The sequence below is a fragment of the Nelusetta ayraudi genome, unplaced genomic scaffold, assembly GCF_046127955.1.
Source record: "Nelusetta ayraudi isolate G7.1 ecotype Tasmania unplaced genomic scaffold, CSIRO-AGI_Nayr_v1 ptg000120l, whole genome shotgun sequence".
In the NCBI taxonomy this organism is placed as follows: domain Eukaryota; kingdom Metazoa; phylum Chordata; class Actinopteri; order Tetraodontiformes; family Monacanthidae; genus Nelusetta; species Nelusetta ayraudi.
Window position 1 is genome coordinate 4,351,357 of NW_027466170.1, and position 21,745 is coordinate 4,373,101.

General features: G+C 51.4%; 1 protein-coding gene across 1 annotated transcript; it reads right to left on the minus strand.

Moving 5' to 3' along the window:
• Nucleotides 1-399: 399 nt before the first annotated feature.
• Nucleotides 400-20,263, minus strand: tiparp (TCDD-inducible poly(ADP-ribose) polymerase). Its single transcript, XM_076049795.1, has 7 exons — nt 19,845-20,263; nt 17,608-18,676; nt 7,532-7,739; nt 6,768-6,955; nt 4,406-4,726; nt 2,444-2,701; nt 400-1,486 (listed from the first exon to the last, which is right to left on the minus strand). The coding sequence occupies exons 2-7, from the start codon at nt 18,591-18,593 to the stop codon at nt 1,297-1,299; spliced, it is 2,151 nt and encodes a 716-aa protein (XP_075905910.1). The 5' UTR covers nt 18,594-18,676; nt 19,845-20,263; the 3' UTR covers nt 400-1,296.
• Between the last annotated feature and the right edge of the window lie 1,482 nt (nt 20,264-21,745).

The window sequence follows — 21,745 nt, forward strand, 5'->3', positions numbered from 1 at the left end:
TGCACATTTTTTTTTGCTTGAGGTGGTTTTTCCAATGGGTACAAAAAGACAAAACATCAGCTCAGCCGTTTCTACGAGAAGGAAAGAAACAACTTTGGTTAACTTCAGGCTAATTTCACGTAGAGTTGAGCCGAGAGGGTAAAAGCCTGGAGCGCCCCCTCGGCGAACTCATTTCAAAAACGTTGTTTCAATGCAACGGCGTCTAACGTTAGGTCCCGTGCAAATTTACCGCAATGGGTTGCATCATTTCATTGCAGCTTTTTCACAAACTTTTTTTAAAAGGCAGTTTTGTGTTGATCAACATTGCATTGGCTCCGCCCACAGACTCCGGACAAATAAGTTCCGACTTCTTCGTTGGTTTAAGCCGTTAGCAAAGTTGCTAATTGATCAGGACTCGACTTAACAGTTTAACAACTTTCTTTATTCAATGTTACATTAAACTAACATAAATAAAAATTTTTATGAACAAAAGGCACACATTTCAAATATAAACGAGATAAAACAGCGTGGAGTTTCTCTGCCGTCTCCGAGAGAGCGAGCTCTCCAAAAAAAAAAAAAAAAAGGGGGGGGGGGAAGAAGAAGAAGAGATGACGTTCGTGGGGGTGAGGTGGGCCGCCGTCACACAAACGGGGCTCCTCGCCGTTAAGACTGTACACTCTTTAAACCCCGCCCACCATGAGACCTGGTGGCAGAGGCTGCAAAGGCCAAAAAAAAGACAAAAATTAAAAATGAAATAAAAAAAAAAGTATCCAAAGCAAAAATAGAAGAGACAGGAACAACACTGGCTTCACGTGAAACCTCTGCCTGGAGGTTTGCAAAATGCGGATGTCCTGTTGAAAAAAAACGAGTCACGTCTGAAGAGGCCACGATGTTCATGTCTGTGTAAAAAAAAAAAAAAATACAAAAAAACGTTTTCACACACGCGGCACAAAAAAGTAAAACTACGGTTCCAGAGGGAGAGTGGGAGACGGCGCCCCCTTGTTATCGCTTCATTCACAGAACTGATTCATTTACAGTCAGGAGTCAAAAAAAAAAGGGGGAGGAGGAAGGTTTTGGTTTGGGTGGAGAATAAATCCTCTCTGTTCACATCCGATCCAACAAAAACAAACAAACGAACGAACAAAAGGAACGAGTCTGGTTGGAACCCAGCCGACAGAGTCTGTAGGTTAAATATCCTTTCCTTCCCGTCTGGGGCGCCGCCGCTGGCTCCGCCCACAGACTTACAGCAAAGCGATGAGTTTGAAGACAGTCATGTGCAAATAAGGGCGACGGGCGATGCTGCAGCCGCCGGCTAGCTCAGATGGCCACGGTGCCGGCCACCTCCTCGTAGTGGATGATGAAGTAGGGGTAGCTCTGGTCGTCGTTGAAGATGACGTAGATCTGCGGGTCCACCCAGTTGTCCACGCACGAGTCGAACAGGTCGCTGGAGGGGTCGCGCAGGTTGATGGGGGGCGGCCGGCGCATGGAGGGGTTTCCTACGGTGAACCTGAGGGGCGGAGGGAGGAGGGAGGAGGTTAGTGTGTGCGCAGTACCCATCTCTCGCCAGCGGGGGCCATCTCCTTAACTTGTCATTAGCTGCGTTTCAGTAATTTTTTTTTGTAAAATATGTGTAAGATTCCAGCAAAGTACAACTGCGATTTGCAGGGGTTTCCATTGAACGGTGTGCAGCGCCGAAGCCGCGAGTCTTGTGAACTTTCGTCCTGTAAGACTTACGGGAATTACATTTGCTTTTATTTGTTTAAGTTGTTTTGCCGTCAATAATGGTGGTCACATTTTTCTCTTTGGAGTACTTGTACCAAATATTCCGTCTCCACCAACATAACGCGCCATTTTAATATCATCCCTCAAAAAAAAAAAATCACAGTCGTTGCGTTTTCAGCAGTACCACCGGCTGGCACGAGGGGCAGTGTTGAGCCGCCAGCCCGTAGTTGAAGCCAGGCTAAGGGGAAGTTGCAAAGAAGAATGGGCGCTGTCGTCTGCTTTTGGTTTACAATATGTTTTACCAACAAAGTGCAATAACCAAGTCTGGTTGGCTTGCTTTTGTACTGGGCTCCAGTAGAGGGCGCACTTTCAGCTCTCGGGTTTTAATGGGGACCGATTGCGAAGGTCTGTTGACTGTCATCGGCTGCCGTGCTTTTAAAACTAATTTTTCAGCACGCACAGTCCCGGCAGTGTTAAGATTTATTTGGCTCTACGCTGCCCCTAGTGCTCATGCACATATTGCACCTTGCTGTCAAATAGCAATTCATTCTGAAGGTGCTTAAAAACTGGTGTTGAAAGAACTAAATGGACGTGAAACCAGCAGAAAGCAGCTCTACTTTCTCCACTTGTTCTGAAGGAATTGTTCGCAGACGCTAAACTGAAACATGAATAAATAAAAATAAATAAGTCGAGCGGTAGAACAACTCCAGCTAGTTTCCACTGGACTCTCCAGTGAACTCACCTGCCAGTGAGGACTTTGGCCAGGAACATGCAGTGGACTCCTTTGGGCGAGCGCTTGGAGAAGTTGTGCGAGTAGACGGCCTTGCGTGCGAAGTAGGAGCCCTGGCCGAACATGGTGGCGTGCTTCCCGCACACCCGCGGGTCGAAGTTGTGCTTGCAGATTCCCTCCACGGCGTCGGCCGAGGTGCCGTGGAAGAGGTGGCGCTCGCTGAGCAGCCGGTCCATCTCGGACATGCGCCGCGACATGTACTCCTTCTTCCTGCGTGGGGGGGGAGGGGGGAGGAGAGAGGAGAGGAGAGGAGAGGGGAGTCAGGTGGGGGAGGTCCATGCTTTGGTGCATAGGTGTCAAACTCTGGCCCACCGGGATAATACAGCACATGTACTGCTAATACTGCAAATCCCAGAATGCTCTGCTGGTATTTGGGTGCATCAATCAGAACAGGATGTTCATTGAAAGATATTATTAGGACTTAATTGGTTTATTGTTGTTATTTTATTTTTAAATTTATTATCAGCCCGTGGTTGCTGTTGAAATTTATTATATTACACACATGCAAAATTGAATTTCAAGTAATTAAAAAACAAAACAAAAAAAGTCAAAATAAATGAAATGTAAAAATCATTTTTATTTGCTGCCTTCTAATTTATTCAGTTGTTTTTTTTATTTTTATTATATAGTATTGAGATTTGCTTGTTAAATATTTGGCTCCATATGAAAAGGTTCACCGTTTTTTTCCTCAATAAATATCAACGTTGGCCCGAGACTTTGTCCAAGTTTGAAATTTTGGCCCCCGCTGTGTGTTTTGAGTTTGACGCCGCTGCTTTGGAGGGAGGAATAAATAAAAGAACAGACTGTGGAGTCTCATGTGACGTCACAGCTGGAGGCAGTCGGGCCTTTTTTCCCTCTTTTCTCTCCTCTCTTCAAACGCCGCAGCCTCGTCTGCTGCCGCACTGGGTAAGAACATCGGGCCTAATCTGTTTTCCTGAGCACACACGCACACACACGTGTGTGTGTGTGTGTGTGTGTGTGTGATGGACTGAGCGGATCAATCAGGCCTGCACAGGCAGAGCGAGAGGAGCTGACCCGGGCACGACCTCCGCTGACCCCTGGCAGCTTGTGGCCAGACGCTGCCCGAGCGTGCTGCAACCACACACACACACACACACACACACACACACACACACACACACACACACACACACACACACACACACACACACACACACACACACACACACACACACACACAGGTCAACTTCCCTACCCTGCAATTTTATCCCAAACTCTGAGCTGTAGCCGCTCGGCTGTCCGCACGCAAAACAAGCGGCTGTGGTTTCCCATCACAACCCGATCGTGGGAAAAGGAAATCGACTGACATTCAGAGAGGGGGGCAGCGCACACACACACACACACACACACACACACACACACACACACACACACACACACACACACACACACACACACACACACACACACACACACACACACACACACACACACACACCATTGCGAAAGCGTGTCGCAGCCAGTGTGGGAAGCTGTAACCGTCACAGCTGAGAGGAGCTGCGGCCGCAGCGGTGAAACCTCCTCGCTCACAAGCAGAAATCAAACACGGCGCCGCCTCGGCCCGTTTCCTTGTTTGTGTGCGTGCGTGCGGCAAACAACTGTTCCTCTTTCTGCAGACGTGCAGCTGTGAGTCGAAACGAAAGGTGAACAGTGCGCTCGGTGCCACCAGCTGAAGAGAGAACAGAAACCTCTCCATGTTCCGCCACCGCAGCAGCAGCAGCAGCAAGCGAGCCTTGACTGGTCTTGATCAAAAACTCAGAGTCCATCCGGTCCGAGACCCTTATAAAGTGGTCTGGACACCGAGGCCAATCTCCAGTGACTGCAAGACTACGAAAGCGACAGCTAAAATATTTGTGTGTCTGTTGCAGCAAAAGCGATGGCGCCGCCGCTCACCTCTTGTACTTCTCCCACAGGAAGGGGTTCTGCACCCGCTGGATCTTGATGATGCGGTACTTGGTCTCGGACACGGTCTTGTGGAAGAGGCTGTAGATGGTGCGGTAGCTGCGGTCCTCCCGCGACACCGGCACCTGCAGGAAGTCCTGGGTCACCGGCATCGGCAGCCACGTCTCGGGGAAGAGGCTGGGCAGGTGGGCGGCGCCGGCGGCGGTGGGAAACAGCGAGGGCGACGTGGGGAGAACCGAGGAGGAGGACGACAGCGGTGTGGAGGAAGAGGGGGAGGAGGAGGAGGAGGAGGAGGAGAGGCCGCACAACGTCCTGCAGGGGGGGAGAGAGAAGAGGAGCAGGAGGTTAAAGGAGGTGAGACGCTCAGGCACCGACTTCCTGCCACACAACAGCAGTGTGTGAATATCTGAATATGTTAACGGGCATCATGGGGAAAACTCAACTGTGGATGAAATGCAGCGATTCTATGACTTGCTGACTGTTAATATTATTTCTTCGAGTCCAGCGGGCCGGATTAAAAGCTCAACGGGCCACATATGGCCCCCCGGGCCGTAGTTTGCCCATGTCTGGTCAAGACCTCCACTAAAACAGCAGCATTTAGCCCTCTGTTTACAGCCTCCTGCTAAAAAAAAAAAAACTAAAACAAAATACAACAACAAATTGGAGGGGGGAAACAAACAAAACAAGGCCCTCTCAGAGGGGGCGGGGTCAAACACCAAGCTGGGGCTCTGTGACATCACAAAGGGCCCGACTTCCAGACCGACCAGGAGTAAACATGTGAAAGCCGGGGGACTTTGAAGCGGTGCGAGCAGGAAGCGCTGCAGCCCCCGTGTGTTTCGATTTAGGCGGATTAATATTTTCCATCAGCCGGACGCAAACACGGCGCTCACGCCGCCTCCGGCCGTAATTTGTAACATTCCCTGCAGGAAATTAAAAGGAAATCCCAGAAAATTGAGGGCCACTTCACGGCCAATCGGGTTCCTTCGCTCTCCGCCACGGGACAAACAGCTTTGAAGCCGCGTTGCTCCTCCGCCGTCCCTCTCTCCAGGGAGGAGAGGAAGGAAGAGAAGAAAAAGTAACGCCGTCGTGCTGACGCTCGCCACCGCCGCCGCCATCTGATCTGGAGCCGCTCAGCCCCTCCCCACAGCGGACAGCGATGACATCACTCCGATGACATCATCGCACTGCAGAGCCGTCGGTGACACGAGGGCAGCCGTGAGCAAACACAGCAGCAGGGGACAGACGGTGGGACGGCAGGCAGGTGTGTGTGTGTGTCTGTGTGTCACCCGCTCTTATCACCCCCCCCCCCCCCACCTCTCCCTCATGTTTGCTCTCCTCTCTGAAAGGACGGCCGTTCACCTTGTTGGTTATGCCCTCAATCGTTTGATCAAACGCTGTATGGAAATGTAATAACCCCCCCCCGGTCCTCCCGACAACACGACACGGTAATAAATAATCACAAAATCACAAATCAAGTCGAGTGAAACTGAAATGACGACAAAATGAGTCACAGCTTAAAGTGAAACTCAAAGTGGAGGAAGGACTTCCTGGCAGCGCAGATGGGACTTCCTGATCAGATATTTCTCTGATTGCAATGCTCACACGCCCCCCCCCCCCCCCCCCAAGTCCCCCCCTCTCTCGCTGGTTTCCCCCTCGCTCGCCCTGGCAGGACGCTGCGACCGGAGGAAACATTCCGTTCCAGTTGGTCTCTCTAGCAGCATTCCTGGCTTCAGCCAGCCTCGCCATCCACTCTGCATTCGAAGCTCCGCCCCCTCCGCCACCCAACCCCCCGCGGTTCGCCAACACTCCCAGGTGGTGGCGCCGCCCCCGCCGCCGCTCCCACCTGGTCCCGCCTCTCAGGAACGCAGAGGACTTTTCTTGTTCTGACCAAAGTGGCTTCAGAAAGAAGAAGGTGTTCTCTCCACAAGCTGTGAGTGGCACACGGCGGCGAGAACGACGGGTACCAGACAGAGAGAGAGAGGGAGGGAGGGAGAGGGAGGGAGAGAGAGAGAGGGAGAGAGAGAGAGAGAGAGAGAGACCAGGAGGAGGTGGAGAAGACCTCTGCCCATAAGTTTTATATTTCAGGATCTGTATGGGCAGAAGTGATGGGCAGTACTTGAAGCTTTTACCAATACAAAAATCATAAATCAAGCCCAATTTGACAGACTGGACCTTTAAAGCTATATGATGATTTTCACCAAAAAAGAAAAAAAAAGAAAAAAAAAACAGCGTCCCCTCTGGCGGGAGGTTGCCGGCGCACAACAACTTCGTACACAAGGGTTTGTCAGAATTCTCCGCGTGCTGAGTTTAAACACGGACGAGCAGAGAGGAAGGAGGGGTGGGAGGGACTTACTGCAGGTTGGGCGTCAGCATGACCACCGACATGAACATGGGCCGCTTCTTGATTTGGCGGCGGAAGCCGAAGACGGCGTTCTGCTGGAAGCCCTCCCTGATGTTGAGGATGTACTGGTTCTGGAGCGTGATGAAGCGGACCTCCTTCAGTCCCCGCATACTGGCCTCCTCGATGAGCTTCACCACCGGCTGCGAGGGAGGGAGGGAGGGAGCGGAGGGGGAGGAGTTTAAACTTTGGAATCCTGCAGACAGTAGCTGCGTTTGCATTACAGCGACGCGCATGAGCTGGAGTTCTCGTAAAATCTCGTCCCACGAGACTCCACTGTGAGGAGGACGGAGGTACAAAACGTTTTGCGATAAATTTAAATTTCCATGCCGTTTGCTGTCACAAATGGTCGTTATATTTTTCTCTTTGATTACTTGTAAAAAAAATACTCCGTCTCCTCCTCCATCCAAATGTAACGCACCATTTTCACTGGTGAACTGGTCACGTGACCCCGTACGTCACGTCCGCTAACACGCAAATGCGAAAAAAGTGTTTCCATGACACTTTTGTGGTAAACCTCCATATGGATGCGTCTGGAAAAAAAAAAAAAAAACGCCTCATGAGCGTCAAAACCGTTCAGCCATATTTGAGAGTTTTTTCCGAGTTCAGCTGTTCCCATGACGAGTTCTTTTATCGTCATATTGAGGTTTTCTCAGGATCGCGCAAACGCCGCTAATGATTTTCAAGTCTTTATCCTCCGAGTCTTCAGAGCAGCTCACCTCTGAGTATTCCCTCCAGCCGAAGTTGTCTCTGCAGTAGTACTTCCACACCGTGTGGCAGCTGGGATTGGGCATGGGGGTGGTGGTGGTGGTGGTGGTGGTGGTGGGCACGGGGGTGGGGCTGGTGGGCGTGGTCAGCCGCCGGACGCGGTCAAACTCCATGTCGCACACTCGCATGGCGCCGTAGTCTAGCGAGAACACTCGACCCCTGCGGAAACACAGTCGCACAATCGCTCAGTAACACAACCCGACAGTCAGTGAGGACTTGAGCCAGCGTTGCTCCTCCTCCTCCTCGCTGGTTCACTTTTGGTTTTGGTTTTTTAACATGGCATTAAAATACAGTGTTTGTTTTCAAACATTATGCAGTCAATTCTCTCTTTTCTTTTTACAAAACTGAACAAAATGCAAGAAGTCACGTATGTTATCTTTGAAAACTTTTAACACATGGGAGATACAGGTATATACGAGCGAGTGAAAATAAAGACGAAAGGTTTGTCAGTGAGTTTCAACATAAAATATGAGCGTTCCGAACCAATCGTGAGGCTCACCAGGACATTTAGCAGTAGGAAAGTCAAGTGGCAGAGTCGACCTTTCCAAGCCAACATATCCAACCCACTTGTTCCAGAGTTTCATAAAAGTGCCTTTCTGAAGGCACAGGGGGAAAGTCATCTTTTCCATAAGGTATCCGTCATTGACGACACTCATCCACTCCAGCATTGTAGGTGGATCAGGGTGCAACCGATGCCTCGTGAGAGCTTTTTTTCCCAGCGTTCAATCAAGATTCCCTGGTTATTCCTTACGCGTCCCAACACGCAGCGCACCGACTAAACCTTCATTTAAACCCTGCCGCCGCCAGCTGATTAAGCCTCTAATTACGCACTCGACGTGAATCACACTTGATTGCAGCAACCGGTGAGCAACATAATAATGCTGGAATTGTACGGAGCAATCAGGCAACTGCTTCAGGCCTTGTTGCTCAAGTCGGATGAACCTCCCAGAGTTTAGCCGTAGCCGCTTAGCTTAGCTTAGCTCCAACTGTGGCCATCAGTAGTGTTGGAGTGAAGACCAAGACCTCATCAAGACTGGAGAGCATCAAGACCATAGCAAGACTGCATGTATCAAAGAAAAATAGCAACAAAACAGAAGAAAATGAATCGGTATCTTTTCAAGTTCAAGTTTGCTTCTCAATGGAACAGCAACCTCTCTTTTCAGCAAGGTGTCTTTCAATCATTTCCTTTAACATTTTGCCGCTTTGCCAACTGTTTTGAGCCATTGTCAAAAAAAACAAACCAACTTTGCTTCATAAAATGAAAGAATAATTGAACCAGGAATAAGGGGGCAGGATGTCACTCTGGGTGTCACAAACAGAGCGTCAAACAGCAGCAGCTGGGTTCTTTACTGAAACGTCATTGCAGCGTTGGCTGAGTCTTGACTCGGTCCAGGCCGAGGCCGAGACCAGACCCAGTAAAAATGCCTCAGAGTCCGAAAGCCTTATAAAGTGGTCTGGAGACCAAGACCAACCTCCGGCACTACAACACCAAGCCAAGCCAAGCCCCCCCCCACGTCCCCCCTGCTTTTTAATGCTTAGCTAAGCTAACCTGCGGTTGGTTCTGGCCAATCAGCACAGCTCAGGTGTCGTCACGGTAACTGGGTCTGAAAATGCTTCCGTCTTAATTTTTTTTTTTTTTTTCGCCAAAGTGCAACAACGGCTGCTTTAGCATTTAGCGTCTGGTAAGCAAATAAATGGTGGAAATGTGTAATCCTGTCATGTGCACACAGTCTCCCTTAACCCCTGGCTGTCTGGGCAAGCGTGGGTCAAAACCCCTGCCTGCCTGCCTGCCTAACTGCCTGTATGTGTGTGTGTGTGTGTGTGTGTGTGCGCTCACTCCGGTGTGCGTGTGTGCATCAGTCTCTCTGCATTAGCCGTCCCCGGGGCCTCCGGCAAATCCTTTCTGGGTCAGACGTACCACTCACACAAATGTGGGCATCACACACTGGCACGCAATGCCACGGACGGCAGACAGACAAAGAGGCAGACACACACACACACACACACACACAGGCACACACACACTAGACACATGACTTCACGCACACACAGACACACACACACACACACACACACACACACACACACACACACAGACATTCAAAAACACTCGCACTGAATTACACAACATGCACTCAGCCTGACAGCGTTAATGGCCCGATTGATTTTGTTGTTTTAGTCGTTTTTCTGCTCTTTACGGTTTTGTTTTGTTTGTTACAGTGGAGTAATTGGATGTTGGGGGGGGGGGGGTCAAAGGTCAGACGGTTGCACGTGTTTGTGTCCGTCTGGAAGTGCGTGATGGGTTAATCTGCGTATATATTGAAAAGAAAGGCACAGAGACCGAGAGACGGCGCACGTTCCAAGTTTAGCGGTGTGTCGAGTCGTCGTCGTCGTCGTCTCAGCGTCACCAGGAAGTGAAATCGGAATCTGCTCGGCTCGGCACGGGCAGAAGCTAAACGGCAAGTCGGCTCTGAGTCATCGGCCGCCGGGTCACCTGACTGCTGGGAAGCCGGCAGATCAGACGCAGCGGAGGGTGGATGATTAGCTCGGAGGGGGAGGAGGTGTGTGTGTGTGTGTCGGAGGGCGGGGGAAGGGGGGGGGGGGTCAGTAGAGAAAGCGCGACGGCAGCAGAAGCTAAATCGAGTTGCGAAAACAGAAAAATGTCCTCGCTTCAACTCTCATCTCCGTCCGTCTCAGCTGCACCTGCACAGCCTGACACACACACACACACACACACACACACACACACACACACACACACACACACACACACACACACACACACACACACACACACACACACACACACACACACACACACACACACACACACACACACACACACGCTCCTGCCTGCTCACTCACTCGCTCCCAGACTGGTTTGTGCTGTTCTAAAAATAAAATTCCGCCGGTTAAATTAAGCGCACAGAGTCTCGCTGGCCGGCTCGGCCAATCGCAGGAGCCGCACGGGGGGGAAGGGGCGGGGCAGGGCCGCTACGGCGCGGCCTCACGTTTTGCCCGGGCCGCGCACGAGACGCCGGCCTGGAGGGGGCGCAGGTCCGCAGACTGGCAAACCCAGAGGGGAAAAAAGAGGAAGACGCAAAATAGCTTTGAAAGAAAAGGAAGGTGAAGGAGGAGGAGAAAGGAAAGAGGGGATGGCGCGACGGAGGATAATGAGGAAGAGAGAGGAGAAAATGAAAAAGAAGTTGAAGAAGAGAAACTGAAAAAAGGAAAGGAAACGAAGAAGCAGTGATAGGAAGAGGGAAGAGAAGATGAACAGAGACTAGTGTGTGTGTGTGGGGGGGCCAAGGAGGAGCAGCAAACCAGAAGACGATGACGGAGGAAGAGGTTAAAAAAAAAGAGGAGAAAATCTGTAGAAAAGGAGGAGAGAGGAAGAGCAGATGGAGCCACGTCGATCCCATCGATCACCTGCTGGTGGAGGGACAGGAGGAGGAGGACAGGAGAGAAATCACTACAATCTGCACACAAGATTACACACACACACTTTCTCACGGCTACACACACAGAAACCCGCATACCAGCATCACTCATGCCATTGTGAGTATCGTAGGGGACACACACACACACACACACACACACACACACACACACACACACACACACACACACACACACACACACACACACACACACACACACACACACACACACACACACACACACACACACACACACACACACACACACACACACACAATCTGCTGACGAGCGCTTCCTTCACACTCCGCTAGTCTCATTCCAGTCACCTGTTCAAATGTGCTTCACTTTTTAACTTGGCTGCAGATGCCTGCCAATGACACAATGTCCTCACGCACACATGTACACACACCTCACACACACACGTGCACACACACACAGGGAGGGAACAGAAGGAAATGTACTCTTCTCAGTGCCGGCATGTCCTGAACTGTTCCTGTCAGAGAGCATCTCATTCCTCCTCAGCAGCACCAGATGATGATGATGAAGATGAAGCTCCCAGTTCATCACCGTATCAGACCCCCGTACCCCCTGCCCGCCCGCCCACCCGCCCGTCCGTCCGTCCGCAAAGAAAAGCGAAGGTCAGTGAACGAGTTCATCCTTCCCCTGACCCACTCGCCGTACTTTCAAAGAAATCAGCTCTCTGTGATGTCACAGAGGGCCACTCTGACAGCCGGGTTTTAGCAGGAGGCTGTCATTTTAAAATTACTCCTCTGGGAGGAGAAAACAACACTGCACACAGGTCGAGTGTAGGAGCTTCACCAAGAGGAATAAAAACTGAAAAATACCCAAACGACATGTTGTCCTGTATGGAAGCTCATTGCTGCCATCCTAGATAAAAAAAAAAAAACAACAAGTATCGCATTATAATGCGAAACTATCACCTTTTTATGTGATCATTTTCACGTTATAATGTGAAACTTTCAGTTTTACATTATAATGCGATACTGAGCCATGTTTTTTTTTTCTAGGGTGGCAGCAATGAGCTTCCGTAGTCTGGTGACGGTTTAACGGGGGGGGGGGGGGGTTTAGGTGGGGGCTGGAGGGTCACGAGTTTTATGGCCTTCAGAGGCGACGCACAAAGAGAGAAACAGAGGGAGGAGTTAGGAGGAGGAGGAGGAGAGGCAAAACAAACAGAGAGAGAAAGAGAGAGAGAAAGAAGGAAGGAAAAAAGAAAGAGGAGAAAAATACGGTGCGATAAAAGCAGCGTCTGAGTAATAAAAGGCAAAGCGACCCAGACCTCACCCCGCTGATTCATGGCTGCCTGACGCGTTACACACACACACGCACGCACGCACACACACACGCATAATCCTAACACCGACTTTTCACACGCAAACACGCACACAAACAATCTGTCATCGACACAACCAGCCTCGATCTTCTTTGATTTGTGACACAATGAGTCGACATGGAATCCCCCGCAGTGCAAGCAAACACGCTCGCACACACACAGACACACACACACACGCACACACACTCACTCACTCACTCACGCACCCCTTGGTGTCAGGTCGCTCTGCCCTCGGTGCCCAGTGACTCTTTGTGTCAGTTAATGACAAGCAACGCCTTTTATCACCTGCTCGACCAAAAAAGAAAAAAAAAAAAACGAGTTTCTCAACACGCAAGCGCTCACAAACCAGTGTTGTTTCGCTCATGTTTATGCAAACTCACACAGCTGTTGCGTGAAAGCCTCTTCACTCCTAAACAGCAGAGTGGGAAACTAATGATCGCAGATCATTGGCGTTTTGTTTTTCTTTGTTCATTAGAGGAAAATACACTTATTTTGCATCTTTTTCAACAACACAAACACACACACACACACACACATACACACACACAACAGCAGGTTACTGTTAGCAGCAGGTCTGCAGCCCAGGATTATTACAGTATAACTTTTTCCAGCCGATGACGGCGACATTCCTCCTCGCTGGCCAGTTCATGGCTAATGCGCATTAAGCCGACTTCCATTCCTGCTCGTCATATGGATGGGATTAACCGCCACTATGACTCACACACACACACACACACATGCATACTGTGTGGCAATAAAGCGGTGCGAGGCCCCGGCTGATTAAACACTTGACCTCGACGGAAGAGCCAACCGCTTTTTTTTTTTTTCCCCGAGACTGATGAAAAATGTTGGGGTGGGTAAAAAGAAATGAACAATTTCCTGCGCTGAACGGCTCCTGAATCGAATTGGTCGTCTCAGACGTCTTCCGATCAGCCGACGATGGCTTTCTGAACTTCACTTCCTGTTACAGCCATTAGCCAGCGGCGGAGTTGGAGTTTTTCCATTTGGAAAAAAAATGAGCGTCTGTGTGTTTCATCAGTCGGGTGACTTGACTGTTGAGGTCGAACCTCCGGCACGGAAATAACCCGAGGCGGCTGACAGTTTTTTCGCATAATTTCGACACAGTACAATTGTGACTCGCAGGTGTTTCCACTGAATGGTGTGAAGCCGTAATTCTCATCAAATCTCGTCCTGCGAGACCAAACTTTGAGGAGGACGGAGGTACAAAAGATTTTGCGTGGTCACATGACTTCTCACATCACGTCCGGTGATGTGTAAAATGCAAAAAAAAAAAAGTGTTTCCATGACACTTTTGCGATATACCTCCATATGGATACGTGTGAAAAACCTCCTCATGAGAGCGGCAAAACCTTTGAGCCTCACTTTAGTGGTTTTTCCAAGGTTTAGGCGTTTCCATGACCAGTTTGGGGTAATGGAAACGCAAGTGCACACACACGGCTTGACAGCCGAGTCGCCGTCTGCTCTTTAGATCGCTAACGATGTTATCATTTGGCTGCCGTAACCACGGTGATGCGTGAGTGTGTGTGTGTTCATGAGGGCTGGGCTTGCGTCTCTAAAGAAAAGGCTCGCACACACACACGTTCACCCCCGGAGACGGAAACGAGCCCTCTGTCCCACTCTGTGGGGCTGCAGCTGCAGGTGGAGATGAAAAGCCACACGGGCCACTTGCTTCCTAACCAGTCATGCGTTTCAGGAAGGAAAAAAAATGTTTTGCGTCACACGTTCAAATTGTTTTTTCTGTCGCTCCGCCTCAAACGGTCCAACCTGTTTTCAGGGTTGGGAAAACTCCCAGCGAGCAACGGTGCGTCATGAGAACGTTGGTGCTGATCAGACAAGACGGCGTTTCAACACCGCCAAGCTCGTCGGGCAACCCGAGGTCTGAATGGGAGCTCCTACACAAAATACTCATTCGTCCGTCCGTTTGCCTGCACTTGGCGTTGCTGGGAAATTTTGAATATGTTAAGAATTTGAACGGAATGACAAAATTTTCCGAAATATGAAAGCCCTTCGCACGCGGCAAACAACGTCTAGGTTAAGATATTTCAGGGTCAGAGGATCACGTCGCCACACAAAGCTTCAGTCAACATCAACCAAACATGCAATCAAAAATAACACAGCGTCATCTGCATAGCGAACCAGCCCGACGTTCCGCCTCCTAATAAAACATCCACTGCGCTCGCTTCACGCAGTTTCACTTCAAAATGTGAGTCAACGCGTGAAACACGCCAATGACCTGCAAATACATGGACACACGCACGCACACGCACGCACGCCTTGTGTATACAAGGAAACAGGGCAGGGAAAAACGCACACATCAGGCCTCGTGAATCACCGGCGACCTGCTGATATGATCCCAAGTGTGTGGCAGCTTTAGTGTTTCCTCGACACGATAACACGACATCGGGTCACGCACAGCCGCCGTCTGCTGCTGACGACAACACTAAACGCCCGGCGCAAGGTCACAACCGGGGGAGGGGGGGGAACTTTGAATATCTGGCAACCCGTGACGGACGTAGAGGAGAAGCCCACCCACGGGCGGTTTGTAGAACTTACTTTAAAATGCTGCGTCGATATTTAAAAAAAATAAAATAAATTGTATTAAAAATTTTATTTGAAAACGGGGGCCGACTTGGACGAGGAGAGACATAAATCTCCTTCTGAAAACAGAACATGACCCGCTGGTAATTAATAGTCATTAGAATATACTGCGAATCAAGTTTGCTGGCAGCCAATTTCGTGCACTGATGAGAAACATGTGACTGTGCTGCCAGGCTGGAGGAGTCCGACTTCCTCATGAGGTCTCCGCTACCACAAACCGCTCGACAGCGGCTTTTAGTCTTTTTCAACTTCGACGTCAAAATGCAGAACCTTTTATTTTTCCCCACTGCCATTTCACCGTGACACGGATTTAGCGTGACAAGAAACTGAATTTGCACCACTCAACACTTAAACCGGTCGCTAAACATTGCTGCGTTTAAAAGCCGCGATCCCGCACTGCCCCTCCTGCTGTCAGGACCGATGGGAGCCAAGCGGCCCAGACGTCCGCGCTCCCCTCACCACGCGTTCCCTCCAACGTCACATCAAACTTCTGCTGCTGCCGTCAGCTGTCATCGCGTCCACATAAAACTGATTTTATTAGCCAATTTGATTTGCCAGTCCCCCCCCCCCACCCAGACAAAGTCAGTCTCAGTTCACATCAGTGCAGACCTCCAGCAAATTTGGGGAAATTCAAACCAAAGTGGAACATGTCTGAATGTGCAAGGCTTTTTCTCCAGTGGTTTTGTGACATTGAAAAGGCTGGCGGGTTCCAGTTGCTCCGCTGGCCCCAAATATACGCCAGCAGTCAACAGTCTGGACGCAACTTCTCGTGCAATTTTTGTTTTATCTTTACATCTTTCTACGCTGCAGATAGATACTGAAGACATCAAATATATGAGCGAGATATGTGTGATGGTGCAGCAAAGAAAAACACGTTAAATATACTTTATGAAAGGAGGATATTTTGAAGAATTTAAATTTCAAACATGTTTCAGTTGTTTCACACTTTTGTTTCCGACATAATTCCATGTGTGTTCGTACGCAGTCTTGATGCCTTCAGCAACGTCAATATGAGAATGAAAGCAGACATTAAATTCATAGCGCGTCCAAACCTTTTGATTTGTGGTGTGCATAAAAGCAAAACTAAAAGAGAAACCTGGAAAGTACTGGGACATCAAATGGCTCATCGTAAACAAAAAAAAACTTTAAACCGGGGAGCAACCGACTCCAGTATCAGGTGTCGGTACTGATAACGGGCTTGAGTACTCTCCTTGTACTCGTAAAATACATGTTGTATATGCATGTATATGACCGTTTTGTTAAAATTAGTGTTCTAGAAAAACACACTGAGGGATGTGGTTCAAATAACAGAACATCAGAGGCAAAAACAAAAAAAAACACAATCAAAGTAAATGCTATAATGTGCAACGGTGATATTTAATACTCGGTATCGGCGAGTACCGCAACGCCGCCGGTGCTCGTACAAAAGTGGCATCGGCGCATCTGGAATCTAAAGCGTGATTTAATTAACAGTGTGACCAAGACAGACGCCGCCTGTGTGTGGGGACAAAAGACGTCGCGGCGAGAAACCGAAACCTATCTGATGCGACAGGAGGAGAAAATTCTCACTTAATGATTCTTCTGAAGAACGCGTCTGACGTGTGTGACACACACACACACACACACACACACACACACACACACACACACACACACACACACACACACACACACACACACACACACACACACACACACACACACACACACACACACACTGAGAGAGTGCGTGTGAGTGAATGCGCATGCATACAGAGCAGCTCCACAGGAAGCGGTGCATTGCTCCTTTATGCCGCCGCCGCCACCGCCAGCCAAGAGCTTGCATGCGTCTCTGCGCCGGAGAGTGAAAGGAAGGTTTATCTCCGCTAGAGAGGCTGTGCGTGTGAACGCTGCGAGACGCTCAGCTTCCTGCGTGTGTGCGTGCCAAGCGTGTGTGTACACACACACGGGAGGGGAGGGGGCAGGGGGAGGGGTGGAGGGAAGAGGGAGGTCAGGCCTGCCAAGTGCGTTAGTGACCGCACAAGGCAAGCGGGAGGAGGAGGGCGGGGGGGGCGGTCGGGGGTCATGGAAGTTCAGCCGCCTTTTTTTTTTTTTTTTTTCAAGCCCAGGCCGCCGGCCAATGGCAGCGCGAGCAGGGAAATACAGGAAGTAGATAACTGACGTGAAGGGTCGGGAGAGACGAGAGCGCCGTGTGTTGACACCAAAGGGGAGATATGAGTGTGTACATATTAACCAGGAGCCATGTGACCACACACACACACACACACACACACACACACACACACACACACACACACACACACACACACACACACACACACACACACACACACGGGGGCCAGCGTCCTATCGGCTTCCAACGCCATTGCCGCCGGGTCACAAGTGTGGGATGTGTGTTTGCTGATAGCTGCGGGCGCAGCAGCAGCAGCAATGCATCTGGCAACATCTGAATACGTGTGTGTGTGTGTGGCACTTATTTGCAGCTCACTTTGGTCAGAAAAGCCGAAGCTCCACAACAAAGTAGAACATCACACTCACTTCCCGCCCTGAAACTAACAACCGTCGACCTGCCCGCAGCGCCCCCCCACCCCCCACCCCGCTGGCCCCAATACTCACTGGAACTTGAGGCGCACTTGCTCGTTGTCCGGGTTGCAGTACAGCCTCTCCAGCTGCTCCTGCGAGTCGTCGGTGACGCTGTGCCAGGCGCGGCTGCGGCTGCGGCGGATCTGCCAGTGGTAGGGCAGCACGGTGTGGTGGCGGGCGCAGTCGCTGCCGTAGGCGCAGCGGCCCTGCAGGAAGTCCACGCAGATGTCCACCGAGTCGGCCTGGTGCGTGTGGTACTGGAGCTGCGTGAGCAGCTCGAAGACCAGGTCCAGCGAGGCCTCCTCGCTCTTGTCCTGGAACAGCGCCCGCTTGTCGGGCTGCGGGGCCAGCGAGGCCGCCACCACCGCCCCCGCAGAGGTCAACGAGAGGTCGCCGGCTTTGATGCCCGCCGCCCCCTGCTGGTGGGGAGCCTGGGGTGCGACCGTGGGGAGTAAATCCCTGCTGGGGGGCATCACCGCCGCGTTCCCCGCCGCCCTCAGGCCAGCCTGGGGCTGGAAGCGGCGGCCGTCGGCCACGGGGTCGCCCACCTCGGGCCGCTCCGCCTCCTCCAGCTCCGCGGCGGCATCGGCTATTTCCATGTCGCTGTCCCGGAGGGCGGAGGGGTCGCCCCCGGCCGTCGCCGCTCCCACCTGTCCCATGCAGTCCTGCTTGACCACCACCGCCGCCGCGCACAGGTTCCCCGGCGCGCGGTGGCGGCCCGGCTGGTTCCGCAGCACGAAGACGCCGTCGCCCGACACCAGGGAGTCTGCGGTGCCCAGCAGGGTGCTGAGGATGGGCTCCTCCAGGGCGCGGTGCAGGCATTTGGGGTCCAGCTTCCTCGGCTTCTTCTTGAAGTACGGCTTCACCAGCGGGATCTTGTCCGGGAGCCCCTCCATCTGCTGCTCCTCATCCGGGAACTCCTCCCCGTCGTCCATGTTCAGGTCCACGTGGTCCAGCGAGATGCCCGTCGGTACACCGACGTCCGCGGACTTCTGGAGAATGTGCAAAGTTTTGTCCATGGCCGCCTGCTCCTGCTCCTGCTGCTGCTACTCCAACCCGTCGTCGTCGTCGTCGTCGTCTTTCAGCCGAGCAGCGGCGGCTCCTGGAAGACAAAGGAAGACACAAGGAAGCTGCTCAGGTTGGTTCTTCGACTTCACAGGTGAAGTCACCCAACCTCATGACGGGAAACTGGTGAGTCATGCAGATGGTGATGATGCTAATAATCATAAAAACTGAACTGAAAAGTCATCTTTCCCTTCCTGGAAAAGGAAAAGGCTCCTTCCCACCACGTGGGGCGCTGAAACGAACCCCCCCCCCACCACCACCACCACCACCTCCTCCTCCCCCGTCCTCCACCACCAGACCCGCGTGTCCCACCAGGAAGACGGGAAAAGGAAGGACAAACTGCGGGGGGGGGGGGGAGAGACGAGCTCTCGGCAGCAGAGCGAAGCGCAGTGGAGCGTCAAAAATATTACCTAATCCCGCTGGAGGCCGAGAGAGAGAGAGAGAGAGAGAGAGAGAGAGAGAGAGAGAGAGTCACCCGGCTCAGATTAGACGAACGGGAACGACATGTTTCCCTTTTCTTTCTCTCCCTCCCTCCCTCCCTCTCTTCGTGTGTGTACGTGTGTCTTTGTATTCCGGTCTTGTTGGGTCTCTCTCTCTCTCTCTCTCTCTCTCTCTCTCTCTCTCTATAACGTAACGTCATGCCCGCAATTACAGCTGCCGCGTCCTGGAGGCTCGAAGCAGCAGCAGCAGCAGCAGCGATAAAAATCAGCCGCTCCCTCCACCTCCCCACCTCCCCCTGCTCCTCCCCCCCCCCCTCTCGCTCTCTCTCCCGGGACGCGGTATTTTGATCACGGGAGTCCGATACGCGAGCCCTCGCCGACGTCTACGTGCCGCTCACACACAACGCTGCCCGAGCAACTTCGCACGTAGGCTACAGGGACACAGAGAGAGAGAGAGAGAGAGAGAGAGAGAGACACACACACACACACACACACACACACACACTGCGACAGAAGACAAACTAGGCTTCCCCCCCGAGATCCATCATGCCGCGCGCGGCGCTACGGCAGCTCTCCTACCCTGCTGGCTGGTGCTACTTTCCCTGTCTCTCTCACACACACACACACACACACACACACACACACTTTCTTCCCCCCACGGATGAGGCTCGCTCCCGCGGCGCCGGCTCGACTCGCGGCGGGCGGAAGGTTTTGCTCCGCCGTGAGCAGGTTCCGTGCCGTGCACCGCCGATAGAGAAAGCCTACCTGCGCGACAAAGTGCGCCCGTCCCCCGCCGGCTCTATGACTCGCTGCGCCGGGTAAAATCCACCGCGTACATCCGCAGAGCTCCGTCTCCGGCACGGCCGTTTGTAGAAGGGAGGGTGTGGGGGAGTTTTAAAAATGAAATTTAAAAAAAGAGGATAAAAACAGGGAGGCCGCCCGCGTCCAGTCTGGTTCTCAGTTTTAGTCGCGGTGCTCCGCTGGTTCCGGCGCTCTCATGCTGTCCGTCCGTCCGTCTTGTCTCGTCTTGCGTGTCTGTCGCCCTTCTTTGTATCCCGGCAGCGGCGGACGGAGCGCCGTAGCGGGGCGGCCAGCGACAAAGGCAGCAGGAGCGCAGCTGTGGCCGGAGAGACGCTGCCTCTCTGGCTGCCTGTGTCCCGGCTGCTGCGGCGCGCACACAGGCCCCTCCCCGTAAACCTGGTCGGGGGCGGGCTTTCAGGCTGAGATGGGGAGGAGCTGCGAGAGAGAGAGAGAGTGGCGCAGAAAGGTGGAATATGTGACAATGATGTGATGCAAACACTTAGATTTAAGATGACCACATAAGGTTTTACAGTACTAGTCAAAAGTTTGGACTTTTTTTATTTTATTATTATTATCTTTTCAACTTTCTGCACTGCAGACAGATACTGAAGAAATCAAAATATATGAGCAAGATATGTGTAAGAAAAACACGTTAAATATCCCATTAGCAAGGAAGATCCCTTGTTTGTGGGCGGAGCAGTGGCATCAGAGAACTGGGTGTAGCGGGGGGGGGGGGGGGGATTAGCGTGGCGGGCCAAATTTACCACCCACCAGCTTTATTCATCAGTTGGAGTCGTTGGGAAGGGGGAGTGGCTTTATTAGCACTCGAGTGGCAACACCTGCAGGTTAAGTGGAGAACAGTGTGCTGCAGTTTATTGGTCTGATTAAGTAACAGGTTTGGTCGGGGCAGGATGGAAAAAAAAGGGGGGGGGGGGGAGTAGAATAGTGAAAACAAGGGTTGTCGACCTGGAACCTGCAGACCTAAAGTCCTTCTCCAAGGTCACAGTGCTGCTGTCAGGTTGTGGTGCACCGCCATGAAGGATATGCAAATATTAATGAATATCTTGGTTCATTCTGATAATAGTATTTCCTTCTTCTTCTTCTTCTTCTTCTATTTGTTCAGAAACATCATGGCTGTGTGACCTACTTTGCATACCCCTGACCTGTGTAGTAGAACATCTGATCCTACTGGAATGTCAGTAAATGATGAGTTTGACAGTCGACAACGTGTGGCAAATAACTGGATACCAACGATCCTTTTCATCCTGCTTGTTTTAAGATTTTTAGCAAACGACATTTTAAACAGACCGTGTGCAAAGCTCCCAGGGGGGGGGGGCTTGTCAGATTAAAATCAGCCGAGTGAAACATACAATATTTGCCTTCAACGTGTCGAATTGTTGAAGTAGTGCAGCGTTGCGTGTTGTGAGAAAACAGCCCATAAAAGCGCTTCGAGACTGTTCAAACACACCTCGTCCTCCTGCTCGCTCGCAGTGAAATATGGTGATGTAATCACGCAGGCAGTTTGACAACCCACCTGGTGCCGAGAGCGGCGTTTACCTGCGACGTTTGGCTGACTTGTTTGAAGAGGGTTATCGCGACACTTTTTTTTGCTGGAAAAATCAAATTACACGGGGCGGCGCGTCGCTTGTTTAATCTCGTCTAATCATCTCACACGAGACTCGACCTGAAACTTGTCGAGACATAATTATAATCCTGCCGGGAACAGACGTGAAGAGTGTGAGTCATTTTCTGTTGTGTTGCGACTACTGTTTATTTGGTTGCTTAAAGCAAATTAGGACGGCCCACTCTGATCTGTCACTTCTCCACCAAAGACTGTTGATTCAGTCTTCCCTGTTTTCTTTTTC